This window comes from Pelophylax lessonae (genome assembly GCF_965119305.1).
Source record: "Pelophylax lessonae genome assembly, chromosome: 8".
Taxonomy (NCBI): Eukaryota; Metazoa; Chordata; class Amphibia; order Anura; family Ranidae; genus Pelophylax; species Pelophylax lessonae.
This window is the reverse complement of record NC_138775.1, coordinates 37,096,348-37,124,007: the sequence shown is the minus strand read 5'-3', so window position 1 is coordinate 37,124,007 and position 27,660 is coordinate 37,096,348. Positions and strand designations below refer to the sequence as shown.

The following is a 27,660-nucleotide window of genomic DNA, read 5'->3' as shown; positions in this document are numbered from 1 at the left end:
TTCTGTACACCAAAAAGAAAGTCGCTATCAGACGTTCCGGTATCTCGGCTTCCCCCGTCCTCCGGTTCAGCACTCAGAGCTGATAAGAGAACTCCCGAACTGAGGCTCTCACACCTCCCGCCGCCAGAGGGCGCCGATCACACAGCACAGTCCTTCCCTGTACAGGGAGGAATCCTCACCTCTATCACTATCCGGTCACATGATTCCAGCTTTCCTCTGTGTGTGAGCGCGCTCCCGGCTGCCGATATTATCGTAGAGCGCGTGCACAGCAGAGATCGGGGAGGCTGTGTGCGGAGAGAGGCGGCTGTTCTGTCACCCGGGAGGAGGAGGGGCACGTCACACAGCGGGGTACTGGAGATTATCCCGGGGGGGAGGGGGTGTAATTTTGAGGGGCATACCCCATGGTGTTAGGGGGGTATCCTGTGGTGTCAGGTGGAGGGGAGGGTGCAGAGTGGTGTCGAGGTGGGGTGCAGAGGGATATCCTGTGGTGTCGGGGGGGGTGCAGGAGGGGTATCCATTGGTGGCAGTGGGGGGTGCAGAGGGGTATCCTGTGAGTTTGTCGGGGGGTGCAGAGATGTAGCCTGTGGGGTGGGGGGTGCAGAGGGGTATCCTGTGGTGTTGGGGGGGGGGGGGTGCAGAGGGGTATCCTGTGATGTCGTTGGGGGATGCAGAGAGTTATCCTGTGGGTTTGTTGGGGGGTGCAGAGGGGTATCCTGTGGTGTCGTCTGGGGTGCAGAGATGTAGCCTGTGTTTTTCTGGGGGGCGGGGGATGCAGTGGGGTATCCTGTGGTGTTGGGTGTGGGGGGTGCAGAGGGGTATCCTGTGGGTTTGTCAGGGGTTGCAGAGAGTTATCCTGTGGTGTGGGGGGTGCAGAGGGGTATCCTGTGGTGTTGGGGGGTGCAGAGGGGTATCCTGTGGTGTTGGGGGTGGGGGTTGCAGAGAGTTATCCTGTGGTGTCGTCTGGGGTGCAGAGATGTAGCCTGTGGTTTTCTGGGGGGCGGGGGATGCAGAGGGGTATCCTGTGGTGTTGGGGGTGGGGGTGCAGAGGGGTATCCTGTGGTGTGGGGGGTGCAGAGGGGTATCCTGTGGTGGTGGGGGGTGCAGAGGGATATCCTGTGGTGTTGGTGGTGGGGGTTGCAGAGAGTTATCCTGTGGTGTCTGGGGTGAAGAGATGTAGCCTGTGGTTTTCTGGGGGGCGGGGGATGCAGTGGGGTATCCTGTGGTGTGGGGGGTGCAGAGGGGTATCCTGTGGTGTCGGGGGGTGCAGAGAGGTATCCTGTTGTGTTTGGGGTGGGGGTGCAGAGGGGTATCCTGTGGTGTGGGGGGGTGCAGAGGGGTATCCTGTTGTGTTGGGGGTGGGGGTGCAGAGGGGTATCCTGTGGTGTGGGGGGGTGCAGAGGGGTATCCTGTGGTGTCGGGGATGCAGAGAGTTATCCTGTGGGTTTGTCGGGGGGTGCAGAGGGGTATCCTGTGGTGTCTGGGGTGCAGAGATGTAGCCTGCGGTTTTCTGGGGGGCGGGGGATGCAGTGGGGTATCCTGTGGTGTTGGGTGTGGGGGGTGCAAAGGGGTGTCCTGTGGGGTGGGGGGTGCAGAGGGGTATCCTGTGGTGTTGGGTGTGGGGGGTGCAAAGGGGTGTCCTGTGGGGTGGGGGGTGCAGAGGGGTATCCTGTGGTGTTGGGGGTGGGGGGTGCAGAGGGGTATCCTGTGGTGTGGGGGGGGGTGCAGAGGGGTATCCTGTGGTGTGGGGGGTGCAGAGGGGTATCCTGTGGTGTGGGGGGTGCAGAGGGGTATCCTGTGGTGGCGGGGGGTGCAGAGGGGTATCCTGTGGTGGCGGGGGTTGCAGAGGGGTATCCTGTGGTGGCGGGGGTTGCAGAGGGGTATCCTGTGGTGGCGGGGGTTGCAGAGGGGTATCCTGTGGTGGCGGGGGTTGCAGAGGGGTATCCTGTGGTGGCGGGGGTGCAGAGGGGAATCCTGTGGTGGTGGGGGGTGCAGAGGGGTATCCTGTGGTGCTGGGGGTGGGGGGTGCAGAGGGGAATCCTGTGGTGGTGGGGGGTGCAGAGGGGTATCCTGTGGTGCTGGGAGTGGGGGGTGCAGAGGGGTATCCTGTGGTGTGGGGGGTGCAGAGGGGTATCCTGTGGTGGTGGGGGGTGCAGAGGGGAATCCTGTGGTGGTGGGAGGTGCAGAGGGGAATCCTGTGGTGTGGGGATGCAGAGTGGAATCCTGTGGTGTCAGTTTTTTGTGGGTGGAGTAAAATTTTAATAATTTTGTAACTCCCTGACACTCTTCGGGGGAAGGGTAAAGTGGTTATAATAGAGTGGCCAAAATATCTGCTTTTTAGAGGGTGTGGCTTCATAGTGAGAGGCATGGTGGGGGATTAATATGGTCCAGTGCTGGCTTAGTCCCGCACTCACACACATGGAGCTTTAGCACTGAACACACACACTGCTTTGGCATACACACCGTGTAGCGTTACCACGCCGTGCACACGATGGTCACCCCCTCCCCCCACCACTGACTGGTTAGGTATTCTGCTAGAAGTTGAAGGCCCGGGATGTCCTGGGGAAGCCATAACCGGGAAGACAATAGGCAGACCATACAAGAAGTATGTCAGCTCTGGGGCCCAGTTATACATCGGTGTACATGGACTGACACATGTTCTCTTGCCTGTAGTGTAATGGAGGCTCATGAAGCCGTGTCTGAGGCTCCCCAGGAGACAATGGAGGTCAATCCAGAATATCTGAAACAGCTGAAAGATCTGGATATTCCGGAAGAAGAGGCGAAGAAGGTAACCTCTCACATCGCTCATTCCTCCTCCTTCCTTCCTTTATTTCTTAAAGTGGTGATAACGTCTTGCTGTCTTTTACCTTCATGCATTCCCTGCATTAAAATAACACCCCACTATCACCTCTACCCAACCCCTTCACCCCCAAAACACTTCAGCCAGTCAGCAATCCAGCACTGTCCTGGCTTCTCTTCCTTCTCTCACTGCGACTCGGGCAGCAAAGGGAGCCTTTGCCCATTGACTCCTGTTGCTGCCAGTCAAATCCTGTGAGCAGAAAGTGGGGTGCGGGGCCGAGCCACACTGTGTATGTCTATAGATGCACACAGCGGGGCTTGGGAGCAATCCCATCAGTGTGCCACCATAGGAAGCAGCTAGCTATGGGGTTGCACTGAGAAGGATCCTGGCGTGCCAGAGGGGGACCCGATAAGAGGTGGTTTGGGGCTGCTCTGTGCAATACCATGGCACAGATCAGGAAAGTATAACCTGTTTATTATTTTATCCCCTTAGTGCCGTATGCTCCCAGCATAGTAGCCGGCGGAGATTGGTAAGCTCCTGATGCATACTTGAGATCAGAAGCTTTCCGATCATGTGACCACCAATCACAGTGGTCACGTGACCTAAATACCCGCCTCCTGGCTTTTAGAACTCAGCGGTAAGAAAATTTCTATGATTAATTATTGGAGATTGGGGGATTATTAACTATTATGAATTGACAGATTGCACTAAATTTATTTTATTTAATTATTCTACGTTTTGTATTTGTATTAAGAAATCCTCACAAACCCACATATCAACCCATAGATTAAAATTTAAACAAGTGCCCACTTTCTATTTTTCATTTTAATTGTATGCTTATGTTTACTAATGTGCATGCTGGGGTCCATGAGAGAGCAAGAGCTCTCACTTGCAGATGTCCAAATCTGTGTACGGAGATGGGGTGTAGAGAGTGGTCACTGACTACGTACTGAGATGGGGTGTAGAGAGTGGTCACTGACTACGTACTGAGATGGGGTGTAGAGAGTGGTCACTGACTGCGTACTGAGATGGGGTGTAGAGAGTGGTCACTGACTGCGTACTGAGATGGGGTGTAGAGAGTGGTCACTGACTGCGTACTGAGATGGGGTGTAGAGTGGTCACTGACTGTGTACTGAGATGGGGTGTAGAGAGTGGTCACTGACTGTGTACTGAGATGGGGTGTAGAGAGTGGTCACTGACTGTGTACTGAGATGGGGTGTAGAGAGTGGTCACTGACTGTGTACTGAGATGGGGTGTAGAGAGTGGTCACTGACTGCGTACTGAGATGGGGTGTAGAGAGTGGTCACTGACTGCGTACTGGGATGGGGTGTAGAGAGTGGTCACTGACTGACTGCGAGTGGTCACTGACTGCGTACTGAGATGGGTTGTAGAGAGTGGTCACTGACTGCGTACTGAGATGGGGTGTAAAGAGTGGTCACTGACTGCGTACTGAGATGGGGTGTAAAGAGTGGTCACTGACTGCGTACTGAGATGGGGTGTAGAGAGTGGTCACTGACTGCGTACTGAGGTGGGTTGTAGAGAGTGGTCAATGACTGCGTACTGAGATGGGTTGTAGAGAGTGGTCACTGACTGCGTACTGAGATGGGTTGTAGAGAGTGGTCACTGACTGTGTACTGAGATGGGGTGTAAAGAGTGGTCACTGACTGCGTACTGAGATGGGGTGTAGAGAGTGGTCACTGACTGCGTACTGAGATGGGGTGTAGAGAGTGGTCACTGACTGCGTACTGAGATGGGGTGCTGCGAGTGGTCACTGACTGGGTGCTGCGAGTGGGTGTAGAGAGTGGTCACTGACTTCATACTGAGATGGGGTGTAGAGAGTGGTCACTGACTGACTGCGAGTGGTCACTGACTGTGTACTGAGATGGGGTGTAGAGAGTGGTCACTGACTGCGTACTGAGATGGGGTGTAGAGAGTGGTCACTGACTGACTGCGAGTGGTCACTGACTGTACTGAGATGGGGTGTAGAGAGTGGTCACTGACTGCGTACTGAGATGGGGTGTAGAGAGTGGTCACTGACTGATTGCGAGTGGTCACTGACTGCGTACTGAGATGGGGTGCTGCGAGTGGTCACTGACTGGGTGCTGCGAGTGGGTGTAGAGAGTGGTCACTGACTGCATACTGAGATGGAGTGGAGAGAGTAGTCCCTGACCTATGTGCAAATGCATTTTCATGCCTGCAGTTAGGAAGATATGGCAAATGGTTATGGATATGGTGGGTGACAGGGTCCACCTAATGCTGCCTACTTAAAAGCAGATCCTCTGTTGCTTCTTTGTCTAACGTGTGCTTCCCCAATCTGCAACAGATTTAGCCATCCAAAGTGGTTGGGCATGTGGTAAAGCCTAAGGCACAAATGAAAAAACAGCACAAGGGACAGTACTTACAGTCAGACGAGCTGCTGGCTCCTCTATTAGCTTAAATCTTCCTACTGATCCTTCCCACTACCCCCACCACCATAATGGATTAATAGAGGCAGACCGCTGTGACAGGCTGTCTTCAAGAGTGCCCAACTATGCCCACCCATTCCGCCCAGCTTCTCTGTACATAGCCATACTTTAGCGTTTATGAATGGAGGGGACATACATTTCAGTCATCTGCCCATCCTCCATGCATAGATCACGTTTCATGCATAGTACAGTTTCTTTGAATAGAGGAGCTGAGCGGAAAGGGCGGGCATAGTCAGCAGTTTTGAAAAGTACCTGTCACAGCTCTATTAACCCCTAGTGCACTGGAAGATTAAGACAGCGGGAATAGTGGAGGAGGATATCAGCTAAGAGGGGGACCCGCAGCTGTAAGGACATATCCTACTGACTGTAAGTCCTGTCCCATGTGCTCATTTTTTTTGTTTCATTTGTGATGAACTTGGGCTTTAAAGGTATCTCTTCTGTGTAGTGGCTTGAGTAAGGAATTCAGTGACAAGTTCCAGTATCTTCCCCCGTGGGTAGCTATTATAACCAAACAAGGGAGTCTCACTATTGCATTTTTTTTTTGTAAAATGAACTGATAGCCCTTTGTAAAGACTGCTTGTGGGTAGGTGGCATTTGAAGTACACACAGAATCCCCTGGTGATATAGGAAGGTGTTGGGGCAAAAAACCCACTAGCATTCATGCAGAAATATCCTAGGAGTGTCCTGATCTTCTGTTTGCTGTGTAACATCTCTGGATAAACAATAATTGTTCGTTCTTTTTTTTTTTTTTTTTTTAGGCTCTCATTCTGACCGGGAACATCTCTGCTGAGGAGGCTGCCATGTTTTACTTCGAAAGCTTAGAAAACCACAATCTGGTAATTTTCACCTTAGGCTCCATATGCAGCCTCTTAGTGATTTTGATGTTAGCGGCAGAGACGCCCATCTGACACCTGTAGGGTAAATTCACACTATATGCTGTGGCAGACGTTTTACCATATGGTAAAACGTCACCGCGGGGGCACACAGGTAACAATTGTTCCTATGTGTCCCATTCACACTGCTACATAACCTAATGCTGAGCGAAAATGCAGACATGCAGCATTTTATCGCAGCGCACCTTGCTAAATCGCATGGCAGTGTACAGCAACACAGTGCATTACACTGCTGTACATTGCCATGAATGAAGTGTACATTTTGAACACCTAAAATTAAGTTTCGGTACAAGGTGCAATAGATTAACTCTAAAATGATAAATCTAAAACACTAACAGCTGCTGTGACCTCTATGGTCTTTTAGAAATATTATATTTACTAAGCGCTGGGTGAGTAAGATTTCTGACCAATTTTAGTTTTTTGGCTTTCTTGCTTCTTTTTTTTATAAAATAAAGTTTGTATTTATAAAAAAAAAAAGTCATGTGATGCGCTGAATTGTGCACCACACTGCCCCCTACCGCAGCCGGAAATGGGGACCTGTCTGAGCGGTGAGTCGCTCTGGAAGGTCTCCGTTGCAGTGTGAATTCAGCCTTCAACGTCTGTCTAATTTATAATGGTGACCTTTCATTCTGTACACCGTTTGTTTGTATGTAGAACACCCCCAGACAGGCATTTTCTCTGAATGTTCATTGGGGGACACAGACCCTTTTGAATAATCCCTGGTCCTCAAAGAATGGAGACTATGCAAAAGGTATCATTGCTCCACCCGTTCCAGCAAGAGGGCTGTAAAATACTTGAGGTAAAATTGAAAGCATCCTCTGCTTTGTCCTTAGGTTTACAGCTGTATGCTTTATGTTTTTAGTTATAATTTGGCTGAGGAATCAATATGTCTCTTTGGATCCTTTCACACGGGCCTTTCCGCCCGGTAGGCTGATCCCTCGCTGAGCAGGTGGATGAGAGGTCCCTCTCCGCTCACTATGCTGAGACGGACCTGTTAGAGCCCAGCTCTCCTCTATCGGAGATCGGATGAAAATGGACGCTTGTCTGTTTTCATCCGATCCTCCTGATGGATGGAAAATAGGGTTACCATCTGTCTGGATTTCATGGATCGGATAGCAGCGGGTGTCAGCGGACATGTCAGCACTGACATCCACTGCTCCATAGAGGTGCATGGAGTGTCCGATCAGGTCCGCCTGGAAAACTGATAGGCCGGCCTGATCGGAAAGCCTGTGTGAAAGGGGCCTTACAGAACTAGTACTGAAGAAGAGGTCTTTGCAGTGGTCTCTGGTAGTCACAGAGGAGTAAAAGGTAAGATTCAGCTATGACATTTAGTGGTATTATGACCATTCTTGCATTTCTTTTCTTTTTTTCCCAGTATGCAGATGAAGATGAAATGTATTACAAAATGGTCTTTGTGGTGAACATGGAGCTCCCTATGGGTGTAGGGAAGGTATGTTTCTTTTCTTATTCTTCTAAAAAAAATACAACATGATCAGGTTACATCGGGTCTTCTTTCTTACATTAGCACAAGGGATTGTGGATAAAAGCGTAGAAAATGAATGAGCTTACTAGAGAGCTTTTATATGCAAGCATTGTAAAAAAAAAAAAAAAAAAAAAGACGTATGCATTGAAAGCATACTTCAGGGGAAAGCATGGTTTGCACTTGAAGACGACCTCTGAACTTAACAAGCCTGCTGGAATATTTTTTATTTTTTTTTAAAGTGCCCTCATCCCCACGTACTCTCCTGCAGAAGCAAACATGTAGGTCACGCCTGCATATGTAAATGGTGTTCAAACCCCACATGTGAGGTATCACCACAAACATTTGAGCCAGAGCAATAATTCTAGCACCAGACCACCCTCGTAACTCTAAACTGGTAACCTGTAAAAAAAATTTAAAACGTAGCCTATGAAGGTTAAGATAAGTACCAAAGTTTGGCGCCATTCCACAAGTGTGTGCAATTTTAAAGCGTTACACGTTGGGTATCTATTTTCTTGGCAAGACCTAATCTTTCACATTATCCAAAAAAATTGAGGTAAATATTGTTTTGATTTTTTTTTTTTTTTTTGACCAAAAAAAAATCATATTTGAAAAATTGCTGCGCAAGTACCGTGTGACAAAAAAAAAAATGGAACGACCACCATTTTATTCCCTAGGGTCTCTGCTAAAAAAAATATTCATAATATTTGGGGGTTCTGAGTAATTTTCTCGCAAAAAAAAAAGATTTTCACATGTAGGAGAGGAATGCCAGAATTGGCCTGGTATGGAAGTGGTTAAAGCAAGCAGCTGGGCCTCAACTTTTGTAGTTATGCTACAAGGTGGGAGGCTTCAGCAGGAGACTGACTTGTATTTGCCATTTGGGAAATTCAGGGTAAGCTTCTTTGTAAAGGCCCTCCCTGAACCACTGTTACTTGCCTTGCCAGTGCTCCTCTGGCACTCTTTCCTCTTGGATGATATCAGTTCTGTCATGTGACAGTGGTTGGTCCTACCATTAGACTGATAAGCCTGAGCACTTTCATGGAGAGGTTAAATGCTTCCCTTTACTGGGAAGCACCAAGTATTGTCGCCAGCTGCAACATAGGTAATGGCGCACTGCAAGGTGAGTATCAGAGTTTTTGGTGGGATTTCTCTATATAGACACTTGTTCCTTTGCCCTGAATGGGCAAGGTAGTCTCTTCAGAGCAGCCAAGAAATGCATGAACAAACAGGATAGGAGTTGGCGCATCACACATACCTATATAGCATCAAGGGGTATGCAGTTCATTTATAGTCATCAGTCTGGTGTAGTTGATGGCTGAAATAGATGACACTCAGGGCCAGCTCAGCTGCAGAGAGAAGTCATCTCTGAAAGTGGAAATAAAAACAAAAAAGCAGAGCGCCTCTGTGTTATCAGTTTAATTAAAAGGGTAAGGCAGGTACAGGAAAACTGCTCACATTTAAAACAGTATAAAATAGCTCATCTGTTAGGTGGTCTGCAGGAACGCAGGGGTTCACGGCTGGATGTTTGTGGCTCCAAGAGGTGGTGCAGGGGATGGTGAAGGAGGGAAATGTCTGGAGGGCCAAGAGACCAGATAGTAGGATGGCCAGCGGCTTCAGGAAGGTGTTCTGTTCCTCAGGGAGACACCTGGTGAGCCGAGAGACTGTTAGGTAGGATGGCTGGTGGCTTCAGAAGGGCGCCCTGCTCCTCAGTACATCCGGCGCTGACAGGGGAGCCCAGCGTGACAGATCCAGCAGCCAATCGCACAACGCGTTTCCGAGCGTGCGCGCTCCTTTCTCAAGTGCAGTCTGCAGGACTGCACTTGAGAAAGGAGCGCGCATGCCCTGTGAGGCTACTGCGCACGCTCGGAAACGCGTTGTGCGATTGGCTGCTGGATCTGTCACGCTGGGCTCCCCTATCTGTCGGCGCCGGATGTCCTGAGGAGCAGGGCGCCCTTCTGAAGCCGCCAGCCATCTTACCTAACGGTCTCTCGGCTCACCAGGTGTCTCCCTGAGGAACAGAACACCTTCCTGATGCCGCTGGCCATCCTACTATCTGGTCTCTTGGCCCTCCAAGAAATGCATGGGCACCAGGAATTGCATAACTGTCATCCCTGAACCATCATCTCCATCCATGAAGTAGGTGTTGACCATGTATATTGGCTAAACCAAGGCAGCAACCAGATCTGAGGTACCTGTACATGGTAAAAAACCTTCCAACATTGTCTGGTGTGACCCTGTTGCTCTGAATACAGTGTCCATCAAATCTATACCTGTGAAGAAAAAAAAGTGAAAGAAGTGATCTTTTCTGCTGTCTGTGCTGCCAAGCTCCATTCCTGAGCAATCATCCCCTAATGTATGTTGGAAACTGGTAAGTTCCATCTTCTGGGTCCTCCGCAGCTCTCACTGGTTCCTCTTGCTGACCTCCACATTGCTATAGAACACTGTAATGTTGTGAAGGTCAGAGAGTTAAGTATACTTGTCGTATACAGGTAGTGATTGGCTGGCTATCTTTCATATAGTAATAGTCACGTTAGTTCACTTTACTGACTCCAAGCAGTAAAAACTGGTGCACACGGAATCTGGTGCAGCTCTGCATAGAAACCAACCAGCTTCCAGGTTTCTTTTGTCAAAGCTTAATTGAACAAGCTGAAATTAAAAGTGGATTGGCTTCTATGACAAGCTGCACCATATTGTGCACTCTCCAGTTTTAACAAGGCCCCTTTCACACTTATGCGACTTGGGACTGCAAAGTCACATGACAAGTCATACTCTGTTATTTTCAGTGAGTACCATTCATATCTGTGCGACTTCAAGGTAGTCCCTGCACTACTTTGGTCTGACTTTGATACGTTTTGAGATCCATAGACCTCAAGATTACACAGGCATTGCTTCAAGTCCAGTCAAAATTGCCACAAAATCGCACAACTTTTAGGTCGCACAAGTGTGAAAGGGGCCTAAATATCCCCCAGTGTGTAGCAGATTCCTCGACAAATTGGAGTCTGGTTTGCTGTGCGGTGATGGATGTGTTGATCCCTTGTATCTAGGATTTCACACATGGTTGACAGTGCAGAAATCGTTCACCTCCATTTCATCAACCGCCGCATCTGATAGATACAACTGTCTATTTCTTCAAAGAAGTTGATTGTTGCCTCTGGGCAGACACTGATAGATGAGGGATACAGGCTGTGAGCTGTATAGATCTTTTGGCAGTGTGGAATTGTGCCTTTCTGTAGTTTAATCCAGATTCTCTCTCACAGGTTGCAGCACAGGTTGGGCATGCAGCAATCGGCTTATATCAACTTCTCTTAAAGGATTCTAAGACCAAGGAGATGGCTGATAAATGGGATGTGTTTGGGTAAGTCTGAACATTTTTTTTTTTTTTTTTTGTCCTTACCCCACATCAGTGTACTTTACTGTTTGCATAATTGCTCTGTAGTTAACATTCTTAAACCTGGTGCTGCATCTCGATTCCTGTTCCACTAAGCCTAGGTTCACACTGAATGCGGGTTTGAATTTGTGTAAGTTCAGCTGAACTCACACAATTTCAAACCGGTGTTTCAGTCTGACTTCGGGGGCGATTTGAGAGACATCTGTGCGGATTCATGCACAGATGTCTATTGAAATAGTCCCCGAAGTTGCCAAAAGTAGTGCAGGAACTACTTTTGGGAATCTGTGCGGCACCGCAAAGTTGGTGTCACACCGATTCGGACAGTGCCATTGCCAGAAAAAGGCTGCGATTTGGCATGTCCAATCTGCTTGATGTGAACAGGGGCTAAGGCTGGGTTCATATTATGCAAATTAGATGAGTTTTACAGTGCATCCAATTCGCATAACGTGAGTGTGATCGGATCTCAATGGAGCTGGTTCACACACGTCCAGGGCGGCTGGGTGCGAATTTAAAAGGAGTCCTGCAAGGTTTTTTTTTTTTTTGTTTTTTTGGGTCCGGTTCAGGTGTGAATTCAGGGAAAGATTTTCACCTGAACCGGTGAACACAAACGCACAGGACACTGGATTACAAACTGCAGCCGGACCTGTGTGAACCCAGCCTAACAGTTCTTATAGGTGTAGTGGTAACATCACTAAAATAGGAAAATATTTTAAAAACCCCAGTGCAATCACTATGACATGAGTGTACTGACATCACAAACTATGCACCACCGGTCATTAAATGAAAAATAAAGTTAAAAAGTATGTATGTACGCACAGTATAAATATAAACATACACCAAGTGATTTTCTTCTCCTTTTTACCTCTTAAAAAAGAAATGACCTACAGCTAGCAATATAAATCTTATGTCAAAACAAAGCAAGAATAAAAATTAAAACAGTCCTTCACATATCTCTGTGCTTGTCCCATTATTATTATTATTATTATTATTCGTCCACATGTCCCAGGATCACTGTGTCCTACTTTGTGATTGTGTGTTTAATCCACCTCTTTACCTATAAATAAAATAAAAGTCCTTTAAATATTACTGTGCATGTCCATTAATATTTTCCATCCACTTGTGCTGAAATTTCTATATCCTTTTGTGAATGTTAATCCAACACTTGGTGTGCAAATCCCATCATTAGTATGCCAATACTTTCACCTTCTAGTTAGACCCAATAATCAGCAGGTTTAATGTTCTTTACCTTTAGATCAGGTCTGATAAGCCAGGAATGCTGCACCTCTCCACTTCGTATGGGTGTCCTCAATCCATCCTCCAAAATCTCCCAGTGGAAATGTATTGTTGCTGCATGGGGTGCTGTAGATGAAGATGGGTTGAGGAGTAGAATTCCTGGCTTATCAGACCTGATTTAAAGGGAAAGCTTCTTTGCATTTCCCTTCACCCATATGGTGTGATGGCATATCACCTCTGTGGCTACTGAGCAGATAAAACCAAGGTACTTCCATAATGTAAACACATACATCCAAGGACATACTAGATATGTTTGTAACAGGCCTTTGCAGGTCTTTAGTATAACTGTTCTCATAATGTTGCCCCTTGCCATTGCAGGTTTTGAAACTGAACCAGTTATATGAAATGATTCATGTTTAACGTTTAACAGCTAAAAACAGGTGCATCTCATAAAATTAGAATACAGTATAATACAGAATACAGTATAATCAAAAAGTTAATTTATTTCAGTAATTCAATTCAAAAAGTGAAACTTGTATATTTTATATAGATGCGTTACACACAGATATATTTCAAGCATTTCTTTATTTTAATTTTGATAATTATGACTTACAGCTAGTGAAAACCCAAAATTCAGTATCTCTGAAAATTTTAATGTTGCATAAGACCAATTAAAAATCTTTTTTTTTTTTTTTTTTTTTTTTTTTTTATACAGAAATGTTGGCTTAATGAAAAGTATGTCCATGTACAGTATAGTATGCACTCAATACTTGGTTGGGCCTCCTTTTGCATAAATTACTGCATCAATGCGGCGTGGCATGGAGGTGATCAGCCTGTGGCACTGCTGAGGTGTTATGGAAGCCCAGGTTGGGTTGATAGCGGCCTTCAGCTCGCCTGCATTCATTGTTTGGTCTGGTGTCTCTCCTCTTCCAATTTTTTTTTAATAAACTACAAATGGCTTGATTTTGGATTGTACATAGGTAACACTCTCTTGACACTTGACATGCACAGATTTGGCAGTTTAAAGTAGGGTTGCACCAATACCGTTTCTTTTACTGACGAGTACCGATACTTGTGCACAAGTACTCAAGTACTGATACCTTGGCGGTGTGACTTGAGCCCATACAAAACGAACGGGCTGAAATCGCACTGCAAAGAATCACATGTGGTTTGAACAGGAATGCAGTGAGATTCCTGTCTGAATCTCGTGCAATTTTCGACACCGCTCCTATGTGAATCCATGCTGAAGTCACTATGATAAGTCTGGGTTCACACAGGAGCAGTGTGGGAAACCACAAGTGATCTCGGATAGGTATCTCCCACCGCATTCCTGTTCAAATCGCATGCAATTCTTTGCAGTGCGATTTGAGCCATTAATTTTGTATGGGCTTAAATCGCACTGCAAAGGTATTGGTTTTAGGTAGCTGAGCAAATGCTTAGTATCGGTCCAACCCTAGTTTAAAGTAGGAATGAATGTAAATGATTGAAAACATCATTCAATTTGAGCTTTACTATACAGGAAGAACAATAGGTTGTTTTCTTTTTTTGTTGATCGTGTATTTTGGTTTTTGTACAGGGCTAAGAAGGTTGTTCTTCAGGGTGCAAGCGCAGGTCACCTAATGCAGCTACAGGCTCTGGCGATAAGTTTGGATCTTCCAACGTACCTGGTGCAGGATGCTGGTAGGACTCAGGTACAATAGCACATTGGCAAACCTAATATATAATACTGTATAAACATCATTATAGTTAATGACTTTGGAAACCATAAATGATGAATTTAGATATTCAGATGTTGACCCTGCTGACGCACAAGTTGGCAGAATTTATAAAAATTGGCCCAGGTGTTACAAACGTATTTTATTGTTTTTGCAAAAATGTATTTGACATTTAGACACATTTCTTCAAATTTTCTTTGACACTTTTCTTTGACACATTTGTTGTTTGTCTATTCAGGGCACTCCCCAGACCAGTTCTAGCTTGTGCATCCATTTGCTGAGCCTCATAAATTATTTGCAGATATTTGTCATTCATACTTTCTACGTGCACATGATAATGATCTACGTGAAACTTTGCAAACATTACAAATAATACCAAGTGCATGTTGTACTCTGGGAGATGCAAGGATTTTCCCTGCAACCATCATCCACAACATATTTGATTGGTTTTGATAGAAGATATCATTCCTGGTTGGTTCCCTGAATTTATTTTTGCTCCTTAACCACTTGCCGACCAGCTGCCGTACTTATACTGCAGAAGGTCGGTTCTGTCCCGTGAAACTACGTACCTGTACGTCGTTTTGTGGAACAGCTAGTGGGGGCACACGCGCCGATTGGCCACAGGGGGAGCCAATCAGCGGGTCCGGTGGATGCGATGTCCGCTGGGCACCCAGGATCGCTCCCCGTGGAGACAGAATGGTGATCTGCTAATGTAAACACGGCAGACTGATGTTCTGTCAATGATGAACACAGGTATCCTGTGTTCCTCCTATTTAGGAACACAGGTCTCTCTGTTCATCCAGCAAGTCCATCCCCCACACAGTTAGAAAGCACCCCTAGGGAGACATTTAACCCTTTGATCGTCCCTGCTGTTAATCCCTTTCCTTCCAGTGTCAGTACAGTAACGTCCATATTTTTAGCACTGATTACTGTAGTAATGTCACTGGTCCCCCAAAAGTGTCAAAAATGTCAGTTAGGGGTCTGATCTGTCTGCCGCAATGTCGCAGTCCCGCTAAAAATCACTGATCGCTGCCATTACTAGTAAAATAAATAAATAAAAATGACATAAATCTTACCCCTAGTTTGTAGAAGATGCGTTACCTTTTGCACAAAACAATTTTTTTTTTTGGGAATGTTGGTGTAGTGGTTAGCACTTTCACCTAGCAGCTAGAGGGTCACTGGTTCGAATACCAACCACGTCACTACCTGCCTGGAGTTTGCATGTTCTCCCTTTGCCTGCGTGGGTTTCCTCCGGGTACTCCGGTTTCCTCCCACACTCCAAAGACATGCTGGTAGGTTAATTGGATCCTGTATAAAAAAAAAAAAAATTGGCCCTACTATGTATTTATGAATGTGAGTTAAGGACCTTAGGTTGTAAGCTCCTTGAGGGCAGGGACTGATGTGAATGTGCAATGTATATTTAAAAGCGCTGCGTAAATTGACAGCGCTATATAAGAACCTGAAATAAAAAAAAAAATATATATATATATATATATATATATATATATATATATATATATATATATATATATATATATATATATATATATATATATATATATATATATATATATATATATAATATATATATAGTTTTTTTTATTATTTTTTTTATTCCAGAATTGTCACTCTTTTTTTTTTTTTTTTTTTTTTTTTTTGTTTATAGAGCAAAAAATAAAAATCGCAGAGGTGATCAAACACCACCGAAAGAAAGCTCTATTTGTGGGAAAAAAAGAACATCAATTTTATTTGGGTACAACGTTGCACCACTGTGCAATTGTTAGTTAAATTTAACACAGTGCCATATCGCAAACAATGGCCTGGTCATTAAGGGGGTAAAACCTTCTGGTCCAGAAGTGGTTAAAGGATGAGTTCACCTTTTGTTACATGTTCCAGCTCTTGCTGCCAGTCCCCCAGATTCCCCCCTGACCCATGCTCCTGGGTGCAATGCTTTCCAGGCTCCTGCAGGAAAAATAATAAATGCACATTTCTCTTTCGTTCATTGACGGACACAGCTCCTGATCTTCTACTCCCTACAGGAGTAGGACACTAGGCAGAAAAAAAGACTGACTACGCCAATCGCAGTCCCAGGAGGTATAGTCCCCCTCTCTGCTAGGATCTCTGGTCCTAGCAATTGTTTCCTTTTTAGATAGATTTTTCTATTTTTTCCTGCAAATTCTACAATCAACTGCTGGACTGAGCAAAGGGCTGGATAATCTAGATTGTGGTCACCCCAGTCTGGCCAGCAAGCGCTTGCAGATCTCAGTTCTGACTAGAAGAAAACACAGGTGCCACTCTAAGTGCAATAACTTGTAACTTCTTTATTGGATTAACCGCTAAAAGGGGGGTACTCACAAAGGGATGAAATAATACAGCTCATAAGCACACTCCGGTGAGGATCAGGATGGCTCGAGTGGTAGCAGGTAGGCTGTAGCGGTAGCTGCCGCACTTCCTAGTCCCGGGGACACTCCAAACACCATCCGTCATCACTTCCGCGAGCGGGATTACGTCAGGGCGCCGGCGACGCGTTCTCGGAGCATGCGCTCCTTCCTCAGATCTCAGTTCTGCACTAGGTCGGCCACGATATAGCCCCACCGGACGGGGGCTGGCCTGCGAGTTAAACTCCTCGCGTTGTCCCATACAACCATGTCTCAGCCTGCGTTGCAGCGTTCCTCCTGGCCGACAGCCCCCCCCATTTCGATGGAGCGGTCGGACCCCCAGGTTCCCCTCCTTCCCATTAGTCACCCCCCCTTTCTGTGTCTGGTGGTCCCTGTGGGTCATCTAGCCCTTCATCCGTTTGTGTAGTCCGGCAGCCATTTTGCGGTAGTCCAGCATTGAAAATAGCAGCGGCCGTGACATTGGAGCTTTTCTGGGCAGTGATTTCGGCTTTGGGAGCCTCTCCTTATCCCCTGGTGCTGACTCCTGGGTCTCTTCTTTCTCTGGATGCCAAACGTAGGGTGCAGTTTACCCTGGTGGTGAGTCTTGTGGGGTGTTCTTCCTCTCCCTAAGCAGTGTTTTGCATTTTTGGTGAGGATCCCCTTATTTGCATTGAGTCCTTGGAGCACGTTTCCCCACTTTACCCCTTCTCCGAGGCCCTCTGGGTCCCAACCATGCACTGATGGCGGGCCAGGAGTCTGATACGTCGCCGTGGACGTGGCTCACCTTTCGGGGTCTGCGACCACCCTCCCTGAATTCTAAGATAGTGAGAATGATTCCTCCATACCTGTAACCACGCACGAAAAGGCGTTGGTGGACGCACTGATTATGTCTGTGCGTGAGACTTTAAAAATGGACGCAGAGGCACCGATCCCCTTTGCCACTCACAAGCCGTCTAGAGCGGCGAAGGTGTTCCCTCTTCCCCCTCATATTTTGACAGGATTGTCACAAAAGAGTGAGGACGTCCAAAACGTCCCCTTGTGGTCCCTAAGCGATTTGCAATGTGATACCCTTTTGAAGAGTCCCTTCTTAAAAAGTGGACTGTTCCATCGGTGGTGGGCCCCCAGTTTCCAGATTGAACAAGGCATCCTTGATTCTGGTTAAAGAGTCTCCGGCCTTTTAAGGATCCGGCTGACAGGAAGGCGGAAGCTGTGGCCCACAATATGTTCACGATTGCTGGTTCAGCACTTAGACCGGCAATCACCATTGCCCTGGTGTCGCAAAAACTCTGACCAAGTGGGTTAAACTTTTACACCGTGACCTGGAGGGAAAGCAGCTCCCCCCCCGGCCTTTGCTGAGCTGGTTGACCAGTTGGTCCAGTGGCTGCAGTTTATCTGTGATGCTTCTTTGGATGCAGCTCCCCTGCTCGCTAGACTGTCTGTCTGTTTCGGCAGTGGTCCTTAAGCGTGTTTTTTTGGCTCAAATGTTGGTCTGCGAACCAGACTTCTAGAGAAAAAAAAAAAAAAGCCTTAACTGATCTCCTTTTTTAGGGAGATCGCCTGTTTGGAGATACCCTGGATGACATCATTAAGGGTCCCACAAGGGGGAAGAGTATCTTCCTTCCACAGGCTAGTAAGGGCAAGGATGTGGCCCGTCCTCTCGGCTCACAAAAAGTTTTTTTGTCCCTCAGGGTCAGCTGACAAGGGATCAAAGTCGCCTCAGGAGGATCCGAGCAACCTTGGTCTGGCAAGTCGAGAGGGGAATTCCCCAGACCCGCGGACAAGGCTCCTTCACCATGAAGGTGCGCCCTCACCCGTACCTGGGGTGGGGGGGCATTTTCGCTGGTTCCCGGATCCATGGACCCGGAGTCGTGGACAAGTGGTTCCTTGAAGTAATACAGTCTGGCTACAAGATCGAGTTTCATTCTTACCCTCTGGAAAGGTTCAGTGTCTGGACACTGAAAGGGTCTAAACTACCGATAAATGTCCTGGAACTCCGAGCGATCAGGCTGTGCCTGGATCACTGGACGAATCGTCTTCAGGGGAGTCCAGTGCAAATTCAATTGGACAATGCCGTGGCTTATGTCAAACACAGGTGTATTGGCTGCTCTAGGGGTAGCTGGCGTTCTACGGCGGGCAGAATGCTTCGTTCAGCCCTCTCCACCGTACACATTCCAGGGGTAGAAAATTGGCAGGCGGATTATCTCAGTCGGCAGGCATTGGACCAAGGGGAGTTGTCCCTTCATCCGGATATATTTCATCAGTTGTGTCTCCGGTGGGGCACCCCTGAGGTGGATCTGTTGGCATCTCGGCTTAACAGAAAGTTGCAGAGGTTTGTGGCATGGTCACGGGATCCTCTGGCGGACGCTCTGGCGGACGCCACAGTAGCGCTTGGTGGCCCCATGGGGCCAGTATTGTCTGATTTACGCCTTCCCTCCTCTCAAGGTTCTGCCAAGACTCTTGCGCAGGATCGAAGCAGAAGGGTTTCTGGTCATTTTACTGGCTCCGGACTGGCCTCGCCGGTCTTGGTACGCCGACCTGGTGCTTCTGATCATCGACGTCCCTTGGAGACTGCCTCTCAGGGAGGATCTGCTGTCCCAAGGGACGATCTTCCATCCTGCTTTACAGTTGCTGGCATTGACAGGTGTTTGAAGGATAGAGGTTTGTCTGAGTCGGTGATTTCAACGCTGTTGAAAGCTAGAAAATCTACCTCTAGGAAGATCTACCATCATAAGTGAAAAACCTACATTTCGTACTGAGAGTCTCTTGAGGTTCACCCTTGCTCTTCCTCGAAGACAGGCCAAGACCTGAGCCACCAACAGAGGGTTGAGCAGAAATTTACTTTGTGTACCATCAAGGGCCAGGTTTCGGCCTTGGCAGTCTTCTTTCAACGACCTTTTGGCCACGTACTCCCTGGTGCATGTCTTTCTTCAGGGGGTTCGACACTTAGGCTCCTCCAGTGCGGTCTCCGTTACCGCCTTGGAAACTCAACTTGGTGCTCTGTTCTCCAGCAGCCTCCCTTTGAAAATCTTTGGGAGATTCTCCTGCTTACGCTGTCCCAGCAGGTGGCCTTTTTGGTGGCAATCATCTCTGCGTGCAGGGTGTCAGAATTGGCAGTGTTATCTTGTCCACCTTACTTGGTGATCCACAAAGATAAGGTGGTTCTTCGCCCCTATCAGTCGTTTCTTTCCAAAGGTTGTCTGATTTCCATTTAAATGAAGACATTGTGTTGCCATTCCTGTGTCCCAGGCTGAAACATCCTAGAGAAGTGGCGTTGCATGCCCTGGGTGTACTTGAATAAAAATCTGGGTGTACTTGGCAGCTACGGAGTCTTTTAGGAAGTCCGACTCACTGTGTTCACGGATGGGCCTCAGAAAGAACTGTCCAATTCTTAAGCGACCATTTCCAGATGGATCAGACAGTGACTCAGGCCTATTCTATTAGCGGTCAGGTTCCTCCTTTCCCTGTAAAGGCACACTCTACTCGGGCACTTAGTGCTTCTTAGGCCTTCCATCTTCAGGTGTCGGTGACGCAGGTTTGCCAGGGGCCACTTAGTCGTCTGTGCACACTTTCACAAAGTTCTATAAAGTGGATGTGTTGGCATCTGCGGATGCCTCTTGCTGTTCAGAGGGCCTGTTCCCTCTTTGGGGGTGTAAAGTTTTCAGGTGGGCTCCAGTTGTTTTTTGGTTGAGCTCCTGTTACCTGGTGGGCTATGGTTTTATCTTTGGGAATTTTTTTCCTGCACTTCCCACCCCTCATGTTTGACACTGCTTTGGGACATCCCAATGGTTAAGAAGATGAGGAGCTGTGTCCGTCAATGAGCGAAAGAGAAAATGTGATATTTGACTTACCATAAAATCCGTTTCTCTGATGTTCATTGACAGACATAGCACCTACCCCTCTGTGGAGTTGTAATTCTTCTGACTGCTTTTAACAAAACCGAGTACCTATAGCAGAGAGGGTAAGTATACCTCCTGGGACTGCCCGTAGGCGTAGTCAGTCTTTTTTTTTTTTTTTTTTCTGCCTACTGTCCTACTCCTGCACGGGGGCAGTATAACCCAATGGTTAAGAAGATCAGGAGCTGTGTCTGTCAATGAGCATCAGAGAAATTGATTTTAGGGTAAATTAAAAAAAAAATGGAATTTTTGATCTGAAAAAATTTGGGATGCACCAATACCGTTATCTTCAAGAGTACTCATGAAAATGCTCCCAAAAGCAATAGTTTGAGGTACGATTTGTGTCCATACAAAATAAATGGGCGCAAATCGCACACTGCAAAGAATTACAGAAGATTTCCCCCACCATGTTTGTGAACCAAGTATAGAAAGGGAAGCACCATCTAGTGGGCAGTTTACTAAAAATGTTAGAACTCACTACATATCTGGTCAAATCCAACTCTGCATATTGTCCCCGTCCCGCCAATGATCGAAAACCATGGCTGCTGGAGGAGATGGATAGGCGGTCCTGTTCAGTCCCCCCCCCCCAGCACCACTTCTGCCCTATACTCAGGACAGGGAAACTATGCAGAGTTGGATTTGACCAGATATGTAGTGAGTTATAACATTTTTAATAAATTGCCCACTAGATGGCGCTTACCTTTCTTTACTGGGTTCACACACACAATAGGTGGGGGAAATCGCATTGCAATTCGGACAGGAATCGCACCGTATTCCTGTTTAAATCACATGTGGTTTTTTTATTTGCAGTGCAATTTGCCTCTTTTTATTTTGTATTGATGCAAATCGCACTGCAAAGTATCAGTACTAATACTAGACAATAAAAAGCTGGTAACAGTGCAACCCTAGCAAAAAACATTGTGCATTTATTATTCCTGTAAAGATTAACTCATCCTTTTTATGCACAATAAAGAGATGCTTTAATGCATAATAAAGAGATGCTTTAATGCATAATAAAGAGATGCTTTGCCAATTCAGGACAAAGCAACAGCATTTATGTAAAGGCCCCCCCCATCACCCACTGATACACACTTCTTTATCAGTCCCTTGCTTCCCATCCCCTGTCACAGCTTCCACCTCAATACTTCGTGTCAGAGTGCAGAGAGGGTGGCAACTTCCCCCTTTACATTATGGGTTAGTGCTGGGGTTTGTGATTGGCTGCTAGACCCAAGCACTGCATTATGGGAAAGGGTTACATGTTGCTCCATCCCTGGAAAAACCAAATATTTTTGCAATGGTTGTAGAAGCAGTGGGGGATCACTGGAGAGGTGCGTACCAGTGGGGGAAGCCTCTACACAGACGCTGTCACTTTGCCCCAAATGAAATCTATAATCTTAATAGAGAATGTAAAAGTAACAAAGAAATGTGAGCAGGTCAGCTCCTCATCTGCTTTAAAACAAACTTACTTGCCTGTCAGCAGTCATCTTTAGAATGTACAGTGTACATTCTCTGCACACCTCGGCGCCAGTATGGATGAACTCCCGTGCACATGTGTGGGAGTTTTATCATTCCCCAACCCGCAACTCAAGATAGGCATAGGCCCAGCACCCAGAAGATGTTGAGGGGTGGTATTTGCAAAGTTTATTTCTGCCTTAAGTATAAAGTACAGGCATTGATATATCTGCAGCTTCTAGGACTCTGATGAGAATTTCCTAAAACTGGAGCAGATAGAATTTTATGCAGCTGTGCATAGTAACTAGTGAGTTTCCAACTCCAGCTTGTTCATCTAAGCATTGAAAATGAAAGCTAGAATCTGGTTACACAGTGTCAGATTCTGTCTGCTCCAATCTTAGTAAATTTTAATGTTTTGTTTTTTGACAGATTTAGCATAAGCCTTAGAGCTTGTTCACACTACTTTTTGTGCGATCCTGTGTGATTTTAACCCAGTCAAATGAATTTGAAAATTGCACTGCACTGAATCGCACAGGAACAGGGACTGCAATCCTGGTGTGAACCAAGCCTAAATCTCCATTGATCTCAGCCTCCTGTTTTATCCTGCAATGCAGCCTTCAGACTGGTGGAGGAAGGATCAGCACACGACAGTACAGAAGTGACCTCATTTCTGTGCTATTACTTCACTGTCCTGTTATAGGTATGTTGTAGTCTGCAGGGCCATCAAGATCCTGGCCTTCTAATTGGCTACCCAGATCATCCTGGAAGGTTTTATTACCTAAAGGTAATCCCGAAAGGGTGAACTGTTTTGTTCTGATATGTCCTTTAAAAAGTGCACTCGTAAAGTATTCAGACCCCTACTGAGTGCAGATTAATGAGAAAAAAATAAATTTAAACAATTGTATCAGGCTGCAACATAACAAAATTAAAAAAAGTGAAGAGAGTCTGCATATTTTATGAATGCACTGTTATATATCCCTTGCATTATAGGTAGTTTACATTACTGTCAAAGCATAATTGGAGGTAGATACCCTGCTGGATGTACATGTTTGTAGTGTTTGTAAGCTTTTAATTAATATAGGGTGATAATAGAAGTTTGTCAGTTTAGTGTTTGATTTTTTTTTTTCTAGATTATTTCAATAACCTGTTTTAGATATAGACATTTTAAACAGATTCTGTAGTAGCTATTTTGTATAGAGTTTTTTTTTTTTTTTTTTTTCACAAAACTTTTATTAGGGTTTTTAAGTAGTACTACAAGGTGTGAAAGGCATTTACAATAAGAAAACAACGGTAAGGGAAGAGAGGCAAATAAAAAAAAAAACATAAATAGGATCACCAATAGGAAGCAGAAGTGACAACGCAAGTGACATCATAAATCGTAAGGTTAGAAATATATGTCAGCGCAGAGTGGTACTGCGGACATAACGCGGTCAACTGTGTCTCGTCCTCAATGTCTTTGTGTTTGTGGGTATGAAGAAAAAACTCGGGTATAAAATTAAAATATGATTATTTTATTTGAAATTACAAAAGATGAATAGAAACTGTGCGATGGTACAATTGTTATATTTTTAATCTTTTGTCATTTCAAATAAAATCATATTTTAAATTTATACCCGAGTTTGTTGTGCCATTAAAGTCCAGTTTTTCCTCATACCCACAAACACTATCACAAACCATAAAGCACAGTAAACTGTACATCAGGCATGTCCAACCTGCGGCCCACTGCCCCCTGAAAATGTTTTTATTTTTTTTGCTGGGGAGGAAGGAGGTCGGGTCGGGGACATGGCCCCAGCGGCTTCCAACTAACGGTAGGCAGAGGCTGCCTCGGAGGGGAGGGCGGGGGAGGCGAGGCGAGCATGTGCAGTGTTTCTGACTGCTACCACCATGACCACTTCAAATCACTGAAGTGGTCATGGTGGTTAGAGTGTTCGTTTAATATCTCAGAAGTAAACCTCGGACCTCTGTATACTGATTTAATTTCATTTGATCACCCTCTGGTTATGTTAAATTAGTGCGGGGGGGCGCGGCGGCGCTGGAAGGGCACGGTGGCATTTTATTACTTGTATACCTTAACTATATTATATGCGGCTTGAAAAGATTTCTCTACACTTAATGTGGCCCAGAGAAGCCAAAAGGTTGGACACCCATGCTGTACATAGTCAACTGAAATGGAAACTGTGAGAAGCTCCATTAGTAACACTACCACATGAGGGGGGTACGCTCCGATGGGGCCAGTAGAAAGAATAGGGCATCCTAGAAACCAGGACAGGGGCAAAAGGTGGGAGAGAAGTAAAGCATGTAGGAAAGCTGCTTAAGATCCAGAAAAGAGAGGAGTGGGGGGGGGGGGGGGAGCTTGCCTGGGGGAGGGAGAGCCTGTGCGGGCCAGATGGTTCAAAATGTCCATCTAAACGGTCAAATGGAGAGTAAAGAACGGTCTAAATTTAGATGGTCATTATAGGCTGTCCAGGGATCCCAAATCTTCAGATATTAGGCATGGGTGTCAGTAAGTATAGATGTGAGCTTCTTGTGGACCATGGTTCCCAGAAGTCACTGCTTAACTTCAGCAACATTAAGGAATAGTTGTCGCCAGGCTGCCAAAAATACAAACCCCACCAGCTTCCTCCTTGAGCTTTAGTCAAGGACGGGATCGACTTATGCAGCAACGCTTCCCAGGAATGGTGTGTGAGAGAAACATTTAGGACCGTGTGAATCGGTGCATTGACCCGGGACCAAAATTGTAGGGCTTTGGAGCACATTCACCAAATATTAAGGAAGGTGCCCTTTTCCCTGCATCCTCGAAAGCACAGAGGAGAGAAGCAGAGGGGACAACATTTTGCTACTCCTATTGGAGTCATGCACAAACATGAGATCAGTTTACAAGTGTTTTCCTGGTCAAATATATTACAAGAACATTTAGAGTCTTGCCAGATTTGGTTCCAGGCAGGTTGGTCTAAGCTCTTGCCCTGGTCTGCTTCCCACTTAGAAGCATATGGAAGTGTGCGAGGGCCCATGTTGTTCATTAAGGCTGCAAAGAGATCAGACATAAGGCATTTAATGGAAGCGATTTTAAACTGAGGTTAAGCATTTAGGGGGGCCTGGTTTTTAAGGAGGTTGTGGACATAGTGGCGGATTTGGGTGTAACAGAAAATCGCGGCTGATGGAAGTTGCCAGTGTTCTTGCAAATATTGAATATATTCAAAAGATTTGATGCCGTTGAAGGACAAGAGCTTGTATATGTATATAGTCCCTCGTCCTCGCCACCCGTGGAATGCCAACGGGTTACAAAAAGCGGGGAGGAATTGGGGCGTATCCAGAGTGTCTGAAAGGGGCAGATGCAGCAAAATCAAGCGGATGGAGAATTTCACAGAATGCCTCAGGCACAATGTAGTAGAGTCAGATCCGATACTGAAGGCCAGGAAGGAGGCATAGTCCGAAGGAGGTTATAAGCAGGAAAGGGGGAGCATTCTCCAAATTGGCATTTCTAGGATAGCGTTAAAGAGAAACAAGGGGTGTAATTTGTGCGGCGATGTAATAGGACCAAAGGTTAGGGACAGCCAGACCCCACCCCCCGCTGCTCTGCATCGGCACAATACAGATAGTCTGTTACCGACTAAGCCAGATGAAGCAGTCTCGGTTGTCGACTAAGCCAGATGAAGTAGAGCAGCTTATGTTGTTCGATGTGCATGATTTGTTCCGGTATGGGAATGGGTAGAACTCAAAAGAAGTAGAGCAGTTTCAGTAAGGATGTCATACGTAGGGCGTGAATCCTCCCGAACCAGGAAATCTGCGAGGTAATCCAGGATTGTTAAGGAGGCCAGTGAGGGGTTTGAACAGAGGAGGTTAATTAGCCCGGTACAGGGAATCCTAAGATGGGGTAAGGTGAATACTGAGGTATGGCAAGGAGGATGGCCATGAGAAAGTATTGTTGGTTCAAACACCATGAAGCTGGTCCAGGGAAAGCAAAAGATTCAGAGCTTTGGACTTCTTCCCATTGATGCGGGGTTGCGAGAGAGAGCCAAAGTTGGGAAAAAAAAAAAAAAGAAGAGCGAAGAGGCCTGGCAAGGAAATATGAGGTGAAGAGACCTATAATAAGATATCAACATTGAACAATAAAACTTTGCTCTCCTGCAATCTCAAGACCCCAGATGTCAGGGTGGATCTATATAGCTGCCGCTAAGGGCTCATTTACATTTGCTTCGACTTCAGCACACATTAAAGCACCTACCATATCATCATGCTTTTTTTATGTGTGTTTGCTGCTGCAGTGATGCTTTTTTGAAGCTTTATTGAAGCTTGGCAGATGCCCTGTGTATGTATTGATATCTCAATCCTGCAATAAATCCAAAACAAAGTAAAGCTGAATAAAAGCCCCTCAAAAGCTGCAGGTGCTGTAAGAGAGCTTTGTCCATAGACTTCTATGGAGGCTTTGAAGACGCTTTGAAGCACCATGAAAGCGACATGGAGTATAATTTTTGAAGCAAAGCAAACACAACGTGAACAGTTCTTTAAGGCAGCCATTTTATTAAGTGACAGGGACTTTGGCCTTTAGAGTGCTTTAAAAAAGCGTGTCCAATGCCACATTTTGAAGTAAGTGTAAAGGAGCCTTTAAGATTCTAGTGCTAAAATGAATAAGGGAAGACAGAACATGTCTGCCTGGTGCCCCTACAGACAGGAAAGGGTTCGGAGGTATAGCAAGCGTATTAAAGGCAGGCAGACAGGCATACCGAGTGGAGATCCAGGAAAGGAACGCATCCTTAAATCCCCACCACCGAAGGGCAAAAAACGTATATAGTCACAGGAAATGGTATTGAAGGCCTTGTGGACGTCTAGAGATAATAGCATGGGCAGGATTAGAGCAAGTCTTGGCTAAATGTATGAGCTGCGCAGCCTTTGTAGAGTATGTGGGGGTTTTTTTTTTTTTTTATCCATTCTTGTTATTTCCTTTACTAACACATGGAGGTGACTGTCTGCCCACTGACACTTTTTACTGGTCTGTTCCCTTTTCAGATTGCAGCTGGCTCACACACCATCCTCGGCATCATGGGCGAAGAAGAGAACGTGAATAAAGTAACCGGCAAATTGAAATTACTGAACTGAAGGCTAGCAACGTAAGCAGGAGAAATCCATGTGCTGGCATTAGAGGGAAGGCCATCACGATGTTCTCAGAAACTTCCTTCTTAGCGCAAAGAAGCGGGAGATAGCGTCAGGACCAGTCTTGTTCCAGCAGGCGATGTTTTACCTACTCCACCTCTCGCACAATGGAAATGTAACGGCGATGGGAGTAGATACATGAACCTGCCAATAAGAACTAGTGGAAGAGCGCAGCGGTCAGTGTTAGTATGTATCAGAAAAGAGCCTCATTCATCAATGCATCTAAAAATAGAGTTGTTTATATTGACCCCGTAGAATAGGATCCATTCAAAATATCCTTTTCATCCTGTTTTTTTTTTTTTTTTTTTTTTTTTTTTTCACAGATCAGCAGTTTTGTTACCCTGGTGAATTGCAGTTTGCTGATATGGCAGATTTATGCTGCACCATTGTCTAAATCGGGAATATAGTTTGCCATTACAATGGAAGACTGCAAATCAATTCACCCATCTTTGTTTTCTGGTTTACGTTTTAAAATGGTCAGGAGTAACCTAGACCATTTTTTATTTTCCGCATTTTAGACATACGTGAGTGTCTTTAAAGCTTCTAGTTTGTTTTTAAAACAAAGCAGTCTTATAATGCAGTGGTCCTCAACTCCGGTCCTCAGGGCCCACTAACAGGCCAGATTTTAAGTATTACCTTGGGGAGATGCAGACTAGAGTACTGCAATCACTGAGCAGCAAATGATATCACCTGGGATGTATTTCAGTTATCTTGCAAACCTGGCCTGTTAGTGGGCCCTGTAGGCCAGGGTTGAGGACCACTGCTATAATGGACTCTAATCTTTACAGACCAGTAAACTAGAATACAAAGCTTTA

General features: G+C 46.0%; 1 protein-coding gene across 1 annotated transcript; it reads left to right on the top strand.

Moving 5' to 3' along the window:
• Window positions 1-207: 207 nt before the first annotated feature.
• LOC309561126 (putative peptidyl-tRNA hydrolase 2) lies at window positions 208-27,134 on the top strand. Its single transcript, XM_082264870.1, has 7 exons — window positions 208-348; window positions 2,671-2,785; window positions 6,021-6,098; window positions 7,531-7,605; window positions 10,893-10,990; window positions 13,833-13,947; window positions 26,702-27,134. Exons 2-7 carry the CDS (start codon window positions 2,675-2,677, stop codon window positions 26,789-26,791), a joined length of 567 nt encoding a protein of 188 aa, XP_082120996.1. The 5' UTR covers window positions 208-348; window positions 2,671-2,674; the 3' UTR covers window positions 26,792-27,134.
• Window positions 27,135-27,660: the final 526 nt, after the last annotated feature.